The sequence below is a fragment of the Papilio machaon genome, chromosome 7 (assembly GCF_912999745.1).
Source record: "Papilio machaon chromosome 7, ilPapMach1.1, whole genome shotgun sequence".
Taxonomy (NCBI): Eukaryota; Metazoa; Arthropoda; class Insecta; order Lepidoptera; family Papilionidae; genus Papilio; species Papilio machaon.
The window spans coordinates 1,342,917-1,355,853 of NC_059992.1; the positions used below are offsets into that span (position 1 = coordinate 1,342,917).

General features: G+C 35.3%; 1 protein-coding gene across 1 annotated transcript; it reads right to left on the reverse strand.

The window, feature by feature from the left end:
- Positions 1-1,476: 1,476 nt before the first annotated feature.
- On the reverse strand, positions 1,477-11,900 carry LOC106709965 (kinesin-like protein CG14535). Its single transcript, XM_045678538.1, has 5 exons — positions 11,703-11,900; positions 7,721-7,814; positions 5,313-5,510; positions 4,862-5,077; positions 1,477-4,783 (listed from the first exon to the last, which is right to left on the reverse strand). Exons 1-5 carry the CDS (start codon positions 11,895-11,897, stop codon positions 2,085-2,087), a joined length of 3,402 nt encoding a protein of 1,133 aa, XP_045534494.1. The 5' UTR covers positions 11,898-11,900; the 3' UTR covers positions 1,477-2,084.
- Positions 11,901-12,937: the final 1,037 nt, after the last annotated feature.

The following is a 12,937-nucleotide window of genomic DNA, read 5'->3' on the forward strand; positions in this document are numbered from 1 at the left end:
CGTCCCCGAGGTGGAATCGCGAAATCTTTTGGGACGCGAAACTTTTTTCCCTCGTTTCGTAAGAACAAGTTCTCCCCTGTTAAGAGGGCGGCCTATTATCTTTCATTTCGCCAGTAATTTAACATTCAACGTACGCCTCGGAAAAATCATGCTATCAAATGCTCCGTATTACCCTCCATTTTGAGGGTGACAACTTTTTACTTGGAAATCTTCCAATAATTTGCGGAAGTGCCAGCTGGTTAGACTATAACGATTATCGGGCTCTAAAAAGATTCCGGCTTTAGCTGTTTACGTACTGTTGGGGAAAAGAAATAGTATTATCGAAAAATTCCGCTTTTGATGACTTTGAAGCTCTTCCACGCGCATGAGATTTTATCTATATATTTTGTTGTTGACAATTTGCGAAACTAGGTTTTTTTTTTCTACAAATTTCATGTTTTCATTATTATCTTTTTCCTGCGCCTTATTTATTTTAGATAGCTAATTTATAATAATGTAGAAAAGCAGGATTTTTGCACACCAGTAAAATTATGTTACAACATATTATGCTAGTTATCAAAATAAATCAATGTTTAATTTATTGTGCGATGAGTTCCAACATTTGTTTTTCATTTATCCCATCAGATGAATAACGAATTATTCAACAATTCGTTCTTTTGTTAATTTTAATTTAATAACAAAAATTGAATCATTTTAGTCTGTGTTAAATTGAACATTGTCCGAGAATTTTACAAATTGAACGACATTCACATCGCTTACAAATTGTGATTCAGCCGGACTGCATTCGCTTAATTGAAAATTTTCGTTTGAATAGATATGTAGCCAATTCTAGTGTTTTAGATTATTCCATAGAAAGATGCACCTTATCGCTTTATTATAAAGTACACATTCGCATGATGAAGTGCATATAGGTATGTGTGTTACAAATTGTGAGATATTTGTTTAATATTAACAAATATATTTAAGTACTAAATAGGTTAATATGTAGCAATAAGCAGATCCCAGGTTCGTTTCTCAGACAGTCGCATGCATTCATTATAACTTAGGTGTCTGTGCCTTAAAGGATTTATGGGAATAAAACAAAATAAAGTTATGATAGAACAATTTATTTTTAAACTAATACGAACGCATAGTAGAATTTAGGATATATATTTATATTATAATAATGGTATAATAACAAAACATTGACAATATAAAGCCATAACTAAATTCACCAACATTCGATAAAGCCATAGTGATTGCGATCGAGTTATATACACACGGACGAGCCGATTTTGATATATTGTACGCTATATTACAATATCAAAATACATATTAAAGCTATGAAGAACATGGCCAATGACACAACAGTCTTATTCCTAAAAATGTTATAAATAAATATAAAAATCAAATTTTGTCCCGAACTTTTACGTTGGATGTAAACTGATTTTTAGGTTCTATATACTTTTTTAATTAAATCTGTTCAAATTTGCGGAAGGCTCTTCTGAATTATAAAAATATACAGATTGTTATCGCATTATAATAACTGGAATTAAGTTTAATTTTTGCTCTTTGTTTTAAGTGGATCAAATAAAAATTACTATAGACATTATGGCAACTGTCAATAGTTTTATTTATAGCAAAGCCTTCTTAGTATGAGGTCACTGAATGGGAAGACAAAGGAAGACCATTTAAATTAGATTTTATACATTTACTGTTATAGAAAAGTTAGTTTAAGATGTTTGTTTACATAAAAAACGAGTAAAGAACTATAAAAGTACAAAATGAGCAAAAATAACAATCAAGAGGCTTTTCGTGACACGTCTGTATTTACAACATTGTCAAAAGACGATCGTTATAGGTAGGTAGTCTTAAGTCAAGAGCATGGGCCTAGAAGCTTTCGTTAAGATTAAAAAAATACAGTAGTAATCTCATTGGATTAGTGCCAAGCCTTTGTTGTATAAATACGAGTACATCTACGTAGAGTACAAAAGCAGTCTCCAGATTAAATTCGGTAACGTAGCTTAATGATATAAATCATTTAGATTTTGAAACACTCAAAGTACAAGCTTTGTACCTTGAGGAATCATTGATATATTCGAAAGTTAAAAATCGCTTATTTCGGGATCGGTGTCAGCGTATTTACATGTAAAAGGATTTCTTAGCCAGGAACAGAAAGACCGGTCGCTGTGCTGCTTATACTTCGCTGTCGTATGTTTTTTTGCATGAGCTCGTGCCACAGCCGCTCGCCTTGTTGGGTAGGAGTCGAGGGATGATGCATCCGAATCTCTAGGTACTGAATCGTAACCCGATTCAGCCCGCCTTGACGTTGCTGCCGGACTATGTTTTCCAGTTCTTGGCGTTGATTCATGCCCACTATCGTAACCATCTGGCTTTGAACTCGCAACTACTCTCGCCACAACTTTATCACCTTTCTCGCTTTTATCTATACGAGGCTCGGTTGTAACTACAGGCGGTGTAACTTCAAGGTGTAAATTTGATTTTAAGTCTCTAAATGTGCTCGACGGAGCCCCGTTACCGGGAATTCGTTTTTCTTCTCTTAAGTTTGGATCGGACGCACCGTCTGGATGCCTTAAGGAAGCAATCCTAGCGTCAGTGATGTCGTTTCCTCGATATCTTTCGAATGGGCCATAATCATTATGGGGTACTTCCAAATCTTGATATGCACAGTCATCGACGGCACTTCCTGGTCTCGACATAGACCGTTTACAACTATTACATATTTTGTCACTCGGCCTATAAGCAGGTTCGCTATATACGGAGCCGTCTCCGTGATATTCTTCCGTGTCTCGAACATTGCATAAGGACAATGATTGAAATTGTGGAGCGATTCTAGGATTAGGAACATCATTGCCGTCTAGTACTCTACGAGAGCCATATAATTCTGTCAAACCTAATATATCATCTATTCTCGACCGAGACGACTGTAAACTTTCGTGAGGGTTAATATCAGCTAGAGGCTGATCGCCACTAAAATGTTCAGCATAAAAACCCAACTGCCTTAGATATGATTCGTTTCTTAATTGTCTTTCTACTTCACTATATAAAGATAGAGTGTCTGTAAATGTTGAAGCCACTGTGAGATTTTCTTGGCTGAGTATTCTAAGAGGATGATCATCGCCATCTTCTTGTTCCATTCCAGCCATAGGATGTTCTGCAAGACCCATGCAAAATGCGATGTCTTCCTCAGTAACTTGTAGACAGCTGTCCTGCATTGGAACTGGTTCTAAGGGCTCTTCAACTTCAATTATTTCTAACATATCATCTTCGTCGTCACCAGTTAACCTACTAATCTGATGTGTATCAATATCTCTACTACGATTAGAAAGTAGTTCGTCATCCATTCTTAATCGTTCTTTATATTTTGAATCTAAGCTCTCCATTGACACTTCCCTACTACTCAAACTACTAGGCTGTAATAGAGGAAGTGCAGGAGGTATTTCTGCTAATTCTTCACTGTCATCGTCATCGTCTTGTTCATTTTTAGTTGCCGACTTAGTACTATTTGATCTTCTTAATGTGTGATCTGTAAATGGAGGTCCGATATTTTCTTCTTCTATCATCATTCCTTTTGATCCAGTTTTCAGTCCAGTTCTTATAGTTGACTCTTCTACATGTATTCTTCTAGAACTGTCTTTCACTGGTTCCATTTTATGAGTTGTTTCTGGATCATCAGGAATTCTTACTCCTGGGTCTCTGTGTCCAGTTTGTATTTTGTGGCTTGGTGAGTTGTGTCTTGATTTATGTATTTGAGAGGTTTGATTTTCTACCCATTTCCTTATCATATTTTTCTTGTGATTATCCATATATCCGTATCCAAGACTTTCATTTCCATGTGAACTTAAAACACCAACTTGTAAAGGTATAGTAGGGGTTTGCACTGGCACGGATTCAAATTGCAAAGGTGTTTTGCTTTCTTGCATAGGCCCATCAATCCACGTTTCACGTTTCTTTACTTGTGTTTCTTTAATTATATGTCTTGCTTCAACTAACCGTGATTTTGATATTCTTGGACCGTCAATCCAATGCTCGTCACTAGAACTTTTACCTTCTTCTGAGTAAGATTTGACACACGTTTTCTTTAGGGGCGTTGCTTTTGACGCTGCTGAATGTACAGGAGATGATTTAGGTGTTTGATTTACTGGTTGAATTCCAGTTTTCATAGGTGATGATTTTGGCGAAGAGTGTAATTTATGAATTGGACTTTTTTCTTCTATAACTTTTGACAGGGATGATTTATGTCGTTGTTCTGCTGCAGATCCTCGAAGAGCTTTGCTTAAGACACATCTATTGTCTCCTGAATTAATATGTGGTATATAAACCGGCGGATGTTCGCCGTCAGTTGCATCATCCATCGGTCCCACATAAATTACCGTATCAGCAGATAAGTCACTGCTAGACGGATCGGGCTCACTGCTACTGGGTTTTGATGCATCTTCACCCGAACTACCTCCGGATCCCGCGTTGTTATTTGAAGAATATTTCATTTTTCTTCGCCGTAATCTGTGTATTCTAGAAGCCAATTGCAATGTTGTAAGAGTGTCCGAATAATTCTGTATATTTGGCGAAACGTGAACAATCATCGCTGTATGACATGTTAATGAACCGAGACACTCCTTGAGGACATGTGTTAAGTTATGATCACGATATGGTAAATGTCGTTGACCATTAAATATAGCGAGCAGAATATTTCCTAAGCCCGATAGGGGTATTCCTCCATTGCTTTTTCCTCTTTCGGAGTTTCCTAAGTCGATAAGGTGTAATCGGCTTCTTCCACCAGCAACTGAAAATAAAAGGCACGTGATATAATTGTCACAATAATTGTAAATAAACGTTATTTCTTTTGAAACTAGTTACTCACCAGCTCCCTTTCCTCCTACGCTGTATTGATAAACATGCAGAGTGTACAATAAATGACTGTCCTTCCCCTCTTCTTTAGCACCTCTTGTGGCCAGTGCTGCATCGAGATAAAATGCCGCCTTTTCAGCGCTATGGACGCGTAGTTCTGATTGGTTTTGTAAATGGGTGCCGAAGAGTGGATCATCTCTTAGATAAACCCCTGGTGATTGCTCCGTATCTGTAAATAATATATTACTACAAAATATCTGCCGAGATCTGTAAATTTTATTGTCTGTTGGTATCTATTGTCATGATTTACGAAATCCAATATGCGATGGTTTAGTACCAAGAAATATGTGGTGATTGCAATTTTCAATAATCGGTCACAATTGTCACTTTATTAATACTAAATAAGACAATGAAATTTTCTCAGTTATGCATGTTAGGTTAGGTTTGAGTAAAGTATCGCATACCATTCTGATAAGGCGCGAGCAGGTCTCGTATCTGGTTGGTATTGGTGCAGAGTTCAACAGCAGAGACTCTGACGGAGAAGCGCGTGCCGCATTTATGGCGCTGCTCGGCGATGCCGCGGAAGAGCCACGCGATTGCGCACGGGATGGCGCCCAATGAGCCCGCCGCTTCTGGTCGCCCCAGCATTGTGTACGACTTGCCTAATAAAAAGTTTTTTTATTATTGTTCAATAGATATTTTATTACATTATTTTTTTATATTATGTACCTATATAGGAGTTGTATGTAGAAGAAAAAAATGATAGTTTCAGTGACAAAGAATAAAGCTTTTTTACATACATATATTTTACGTGCAATAAAAGTACCTTTAATGTTTGTGTTATGTTTACGATGGCATCTACAAGACAACTAAAACGAAGATCGAATTATACAGCCAGTTGGTTCTTCAATCTTCAAAATAAGCGGGATGTTGCACTAAGCCTGGTTTCGGCAAAATTTGAGCCGCGCTCGCTTCGAAAGTTTCATTTAGCGGGAGCTCTCATTCAATTTGCATTTAAAACCGTAATCCTTGAGGTAGGGGTAAGATTTACAACGCCAGAGAAATAGCTTCTTACTCTCAACGCTTTGGTTGATTACATAAATTAATGTAAGACTGAGTAAATATAGAATTTGAATAATTTACAGATACTTACAGATCTTACTTCAATAGATAACGTTTTGTAAGTCATATAGCAAGTGTTAATCCGGCTTATATAGTATAAAACTCATTATTGTTCTAAAAAAATGAAAGATTGTACTAGGAAATAGTTTTGAATATTAAGGATTAATTTAAATTAAATAAGTTTATTCTAATACGCTTAGTTCAGGCGTGAATTTTAAATAACTAATTCGACGATTTCCAATCTTGTTTTCCAAAGTTTAATTTTAATATATGCAAACTATCCCGAACTTTAATGATTTAATGTGCATTCGTAGAAAAGTTGAGTCCGCAAATAGATATATGAGGCGGGTTCGCACCTTCCGGGTGTTTATCAAACTTTCAATTAAGAGCCAGCTCGGCTCTTTCCCATTTGAATGTAAATGGGAAAGAGCCGAGCTGTAAATTCCGTGCCGACGGCAGCGGCGGCCGGGAGAGCTTCGAGAACTTTCACCAAGTAGTGTTCTCATAAATAGTGCAACGAGCTTCGAGTGAATATTTTAACATCTGCCTGAATTAGATGTTTTGATTAACGCTATAAATGTTTCACGCTTCATTGTTTGAATTAATTTAATTTAATAGTATACATTTATAGTTGGAATTGTGGCGGAGAATATGATTTAGATTTTATTCTTATGTTAAGTTAACTTCAATATAGTAAGTATTTTATAAATTCATTAAGAACGGCTTAGCTCACTACGGTACCGACTAGCTTTAGACCCGTCGGGGGTCCATCTTCAGGGTTAGTGTTTACTTTGAAATCTTAGCGAGACGCGACCCTACCACGAAGAATTCTGGTAGGTGCCGTCACCGGAAGATCATACGTGAGTTAAGCCGTTCTTAATTAATTTATTACAACTAAGTTAAGTCTCACGAAAGTTTTAACAAATTTAATGATTTTATGTTTTTTCATTCTCGACTTTTAACAAGTTTAGAAATTGTGTTGTTTTAAAATACAAAAATATTTACATAATAATCATTACGAAAAAAAAAACCATTAAAAATCTCGTGACACCATTAAATATTACTTATTACTTTTTCGAAAATACTGCAGCAACTAACTTTTACATTTGCACGAAAATTCACGAAATAAACTCGGTCACTTGTGTTCATAAATTTCAACAACAACAAGTAAATTTATGCGTTAAATTTTGAAACGAGTACTTTTAATTAATGGCTTGAATTCGACAAACTTTATTTGACATCACGGCAAAGGGGAATTCTGATGCAAATTTAAATAAGCTTTTATTTATTACAAAGGTGCAATAAAATTAATTAAAACATGAGTATTTAAAATACAAACAAAACGGAAGCATGTCATTATTTTATTTACATATCTACAACTCTTGCCAGTAGTTTTTTTTAGCATGTAATGTAAGGAAAGATTGAAAAAAAAATTGGTGATTCGAATCTCAGTCATCAGGCTTAACGGAGACGCAAAAGTACCTCTACTCGAGATACATATGCTGATGAGGTTATTAGTATAGTTGAATTCACAAAACTGTTGCAGACTCTACCATTGTTACACCAAGTTTAAATGGCAACTCATTTATTAGACGTGACATAGAAGTATCAACACTATTTACTTCTGGTCCATAGCCCAAGCTATCTTTGATCGAGATGATTCACACAGCAGCGTCAAACTCTAGTACTATTACGTAAGTTGCATTGGCTAATAAGGTGATGTGAGAGATAGTCAATTGTTTGTCCTCACCTAGTCCTGCGTGTCCGAAGCAGAAGAGGCAACCGTCAGTGCCGTTGATGACGGCGTGGATGACGTCAGTCAGCGCACTCGAGCAAATCTCCGTCTGTAACAAGAGGCAATAGTCATTGTCGAAAATTTCGCAATTGCTTATAGTATAGGGGTATAGTATAGTTTTTCGTAATAACTTTTATTACTTCTAAATTGTTGAATTTGTTACTTTGTATCACGAAGCGATAAAATAAGTTGCTATATTAACATAATTTTATTTTAACGGATAATAATTTCCGTTTTGCATAATACGAAATCAAAATAACAAAGATATCAAAATGTTTAAGTAACTAATAAAACAAGTGAGTAGTATGTAAAATGGGCAAAATGAACATAATTTTATGAATAATTTAAGTAAATCTGGCGATTACGCCGCGCCGGCGATAAGCTGTACCAGTAGCGCTAAGCTAGACTCGTCGGTGTTTTCTTTCGCGGGTATTCCCGAATAATGAAGCGGACTTAAGGTACGCCCCGCGGATTAGAATGTTATGGGACATGCAGTTTATTGAAAAGTGGGACAAAGACTACGTTCGATTTTTAAAAATTACTAGAACATTCTAAGAGCTGTGACAACAACATACACATTTTGTTTTCTCTACAATATTATAAAATTTATAAGAGCCACAAAAGTAGCTAAATATTCATAAATCGTTGGGGGGTTAAGTATGGAATAAATATTTTGTGATTATGTAATCTTCTAGTATCTAGTAGTAAATGGAAAGGAAATTAGAGAAATAATAATGCTTCGAGATCTGTATATTAAAAAATTACACCTAAAATATCTTAAACTAGTTGATCTTTTACATATTTCTTACTTAAATTACTTCTACAAATAGTAGGTACCTAGAACTTGATTATTATTTTATCCGCGTTCATTTGTTCAAAGCATGGTCATCTTACACGAGGGTAGAACAAACGTTAAGAAAATATTAAAACAATTTTAAAGGAGCATTTTGATGAGACCTCTCCCGTACTTAATTGAAAATACTCAGATACGAAGCCGGGGAAGTTAATTGTAATAATGAGGTATTTCCTTTGAAGATTATTACAAATTATAATTAAATTAATTAAGAATATTATGTAAGATTGTGTGATATTAAGAATGGAAGTTAAATTATTTTTGGAAAACTTGCGATACATTTTTATAACATTTGTATATAAAACAAAAGTGGAGTGGACAAAATTAGAAGTATGAGGACGAATGAATGGGATTTTAATCTTGAAGATGCTATGACAAATGGGGTCCATTTGCTATATCATCTTTGTAGTCTCAGAATCAGAAAAAAAAACTAAGGAATACGCGTAATTTCATTTCAGCAACTTCAAAAAAGTTTCACAATTAAAGTGACCTCATCACCAGAATAGTTTTCTACAAAAAAAAAACTACGTAATGTAGTTTTCTTCCACAGTGACGTATTGTAAAGGCTTGTGCAATGCAATTCGCTGTGACCCGTTTCTATCCGACAGCTAGATAAAAATGCCTACATATTTATTTTACGTTACGAAAAATAAATATTTACGCAAAACATAAAAAAATACTTCATCATTAAAAAAAAGGATTGTATGGATGGTTTGTTCTGAACATATATTTTGAATATAATCACGTAGTTATTATAATCCTGAATCAGGTGATAGAAGGTACACAATAAACAATGTTTTTCGCGCGTATTTGGTTTTGTATGTACGTTAATTCCGATTTTGACAAGCATCGATTTGATTATTTCTACGGGTGTCATTGTCAGTGTGGGTTTTGGTTTTCAAGTTAAAAAATGTGTCATACGATGTTATGTAATCACGCATGTAATAAACAATAGGTCACACTTAGAGTAAGTTATCGTATTTGACAAAATTTGAAATGCTTTAAATTTATTTCAACCACTTCAAAACCTGATCAAAGTTACAATCATCACAGCTATCAATGGACTGCTATGAAACAATTTGGACAGTACAATGTACGGCTGAAACAATAACGTATAATGTCGGGGTGGATTTAGCCGTCACTGGGGTGGGCAGTGCAGTGCGTTGGCAGCGACGCGAGGTAAGCCTCTAAGCCAGCGCCGCCCTGCCCACTGTCCACTGTCCGCTGAATTATTGTTGGATAACTTCGACGTATGCGTAAGTATAATTCGTAATTCGGAGTCCGTACGATTATATGACATTTGTAGATAATTTGTGTATCGTAACTACGCAATAAATTGCTTTAAAATAAACTATGAGTTCCTAAACTAAAACTGTTCTTAAAATTACTACTTTCTATTTTCAATTATACAAAATTCTAATTTCAAAGATATTTAAATACTATTAATTTTCTCTATATTGCAGTATTCCACTTTGTTTGCGGTAATGTACTTATACGGTTCGTAGATCACTTTGCTAGTAAACGTCTACGGCGTAGACAAAGCTACGAGCCAATGTTAACTGGCGAGTGTTAACTTTATCAGAGAACGGGAAGCGGCAGTCTAATTCGTGCCTCGTATGACACAAACCGCACGGATTTCGCTCCACAATTCCATTAATATTGTGTAATCCCTTTATCCGCCCTCCCTGCGACTGCGTCAGCCACTTACCAAAGCTTAATTTGTAGGTATTGTAATTACCTTTGTACTTAATTCAAATTAGTTTTGCATTCGCTTGTTTTCGAACGTTTTATGACAACGAAACCAACGCAATAAACGAGGAATATTAGCTATAAATGGTTTATGATCGTAATAATGGATACATTGAAATCTATTGGAAGGCAATTATTTGTGTTTGATACTGTTATAGTGGAATAGTCTCTACCAATAAAATATGTTCAAATAGTTTCAAAAAGTAATAAGAAAAAGTACTCCAAAATAATATTTAAATAAAGGTTAAACTTTGATTGGATATGATATCAAAATCTTTTTAAAATTGAAATATAACTTTAATATAAGAGTGTAAAAATTAAAAAAAAAACTATTCGCACAAAAATGTGAAGTATACACTGAACTGTTAGCGATTTCCGAACGATCCATTCTCGGTGTTTTAACAATTTAAACATGAAAATTCGCTACGAGCCAGAGAAATTTTTGCGCATGAATTTCCACCGTCGGGGAATGCGACAGCCGCTGCACGACCACCTGCGTTATGATATTAAACGCAACGAAAGCTTTTAATGAATTTAACATTTTTGTAAATTTCATAGTTAAATTTTTTTTAACTAACCATGGGAATATATACCTTTGTATTAAAGAACCGTTATATCAACTTGTTCTATTTCAGCTACAAGGGAGAGTGACGATACGATCGTGCAAGAGTTCAAAGTAAAAACTTGGCAATGCTCTTAATTTGTAAAAGATCATTCGTCGTCATCAGCTCACTATACGTCCCCACTGAGGGGCTCGGAATCTACCCTAAGTTAAGAGTGAGTAGGCCATAGTCATTCACGCTGGCCCAGTGAAGGTTGGTTGACATCTTTGAATCATGATGTTTTCTATCAGCGGAAAAACGTAGGGTAAATGGTACATATGTAAAACGAAAATCGAAAAACACATATGTTACACATATATAATAATTGGTATATGGCTGGACCCGAGGCCAGGGTCCGAACCCAGGACCTGCAGATTACAAGTCAAGTCAAAAAAATAAGCTTAAGGAACAAAATTCTGTTGTTGAGTATTCCTTTTTTATTTCATCCGGCTCTGGGGAGGAAGGTCGATAGGAATGTGACCAAAGTGCGCCATGTCCTGAATATCTGATGTACATTATTTTATATTTTAATAATGGATTTCATGTCGGAGCGGATTTTGCAAGTTACTAGAGCGTAGCAATGTCAGCTCTTAAATATAATGAGACTGGATTTATTTTTCGAACGAAATATGCATCAAAAAATACACAATATAAATACTTGACTGTCTAAAATTTACTAATACACGTACTGATAAATTAATTGATAGATTAATTTTTTTATTTGACTGAATACCTGTGAATCATCTTGCGAGAATATAGCATCAAAGGCGAACATCTTAGGCGCTGCGACGCCGACCTTCCTGTCTTCGGGGGCGGAGGCACTAGGCGCAGTCTCGCATAGCGTCACCTGCCGCTTGCGCTTGTCCAGAGAGAATGTCTGCGTACCGCTTGTGAAAGGACCCTCGCCTGACGCACCCACACGTAGCATCACCTTAACCTGGAACAAGAACATTGCTTTAGTTTCTATGATACGAAAGTTAAAATAGAGGTAGCATTCAGAGTTATTAATTGGTCACTAAGGTATGCCCTTAGCGTAGATTTTTTATACTAAATATACACTCGACATTAATGATGTGGCATTAATAATATTTCATAAGCGACCCCTATTTTTTTTGTCAAAACGGTTTGATGCAAAGTATTGTTCAAAAACTTTAATTATGGACAAGTGTTAAACGTATTGAGAGTATCTAGTTAAACATAACTAGATACTCTCAAATAATTTGAAAGTAGTAAAATTTGCGGATATATTGGTTAACTACGTAATTTATTCACACAAAATCTTAGTAAATGTAAAAGAAGCATCGTAGATTGAGATGGTTCATAACAAGCACTGTTGAAATTAGCAGATCTAAATTTAGGAATTAATCACTCTTATTTGTAAGCATCTCATAACGCTGCGAACCCATTAGAGCGTCCAATTGAAATCTTCCTACATAAACAAGCAGCGCCCTAATCCAACGCAATCCTAAATAATCTTTTTTATCTGTGTTGAAATAATAAACAGTGGAGCTACAATATTAAGGAAAGCATTTAGCGATGTTGCCGCTCCACAAAAGGGTTTTATCGTATTGTTGAAGCGTTGTTACTATTTTGTAAAGAGAACGAGTGCACGGATTCCGTTCAAAGCCGTTGTTTGTGATGGTTCGTTAAGCGGAGATTTCGCAAGTTTAGATACAAACCTTAAGTAGCAACGTACATCGGGATTTTCGGGCACTTACCATGGGTTTTTGAGACCGAAATCTCTGTATCTTTGACAAAACAAAGGTAACAATACGTTTTAAACGGAGATTTTGGTCTCAGAAACCAACGGTTAGTGATTTCGAGAAAAAACAAGTGACGATGTTTAGTTATTTTATTTAGATTATTAATAAACATAGAGAAAGAATTATATAGTTATAAACCTATAAAATTGTAATGAAAAATGAAATGGTTTTAAGATTGTTAAGAAATAAAAAAAACTTAAATTTA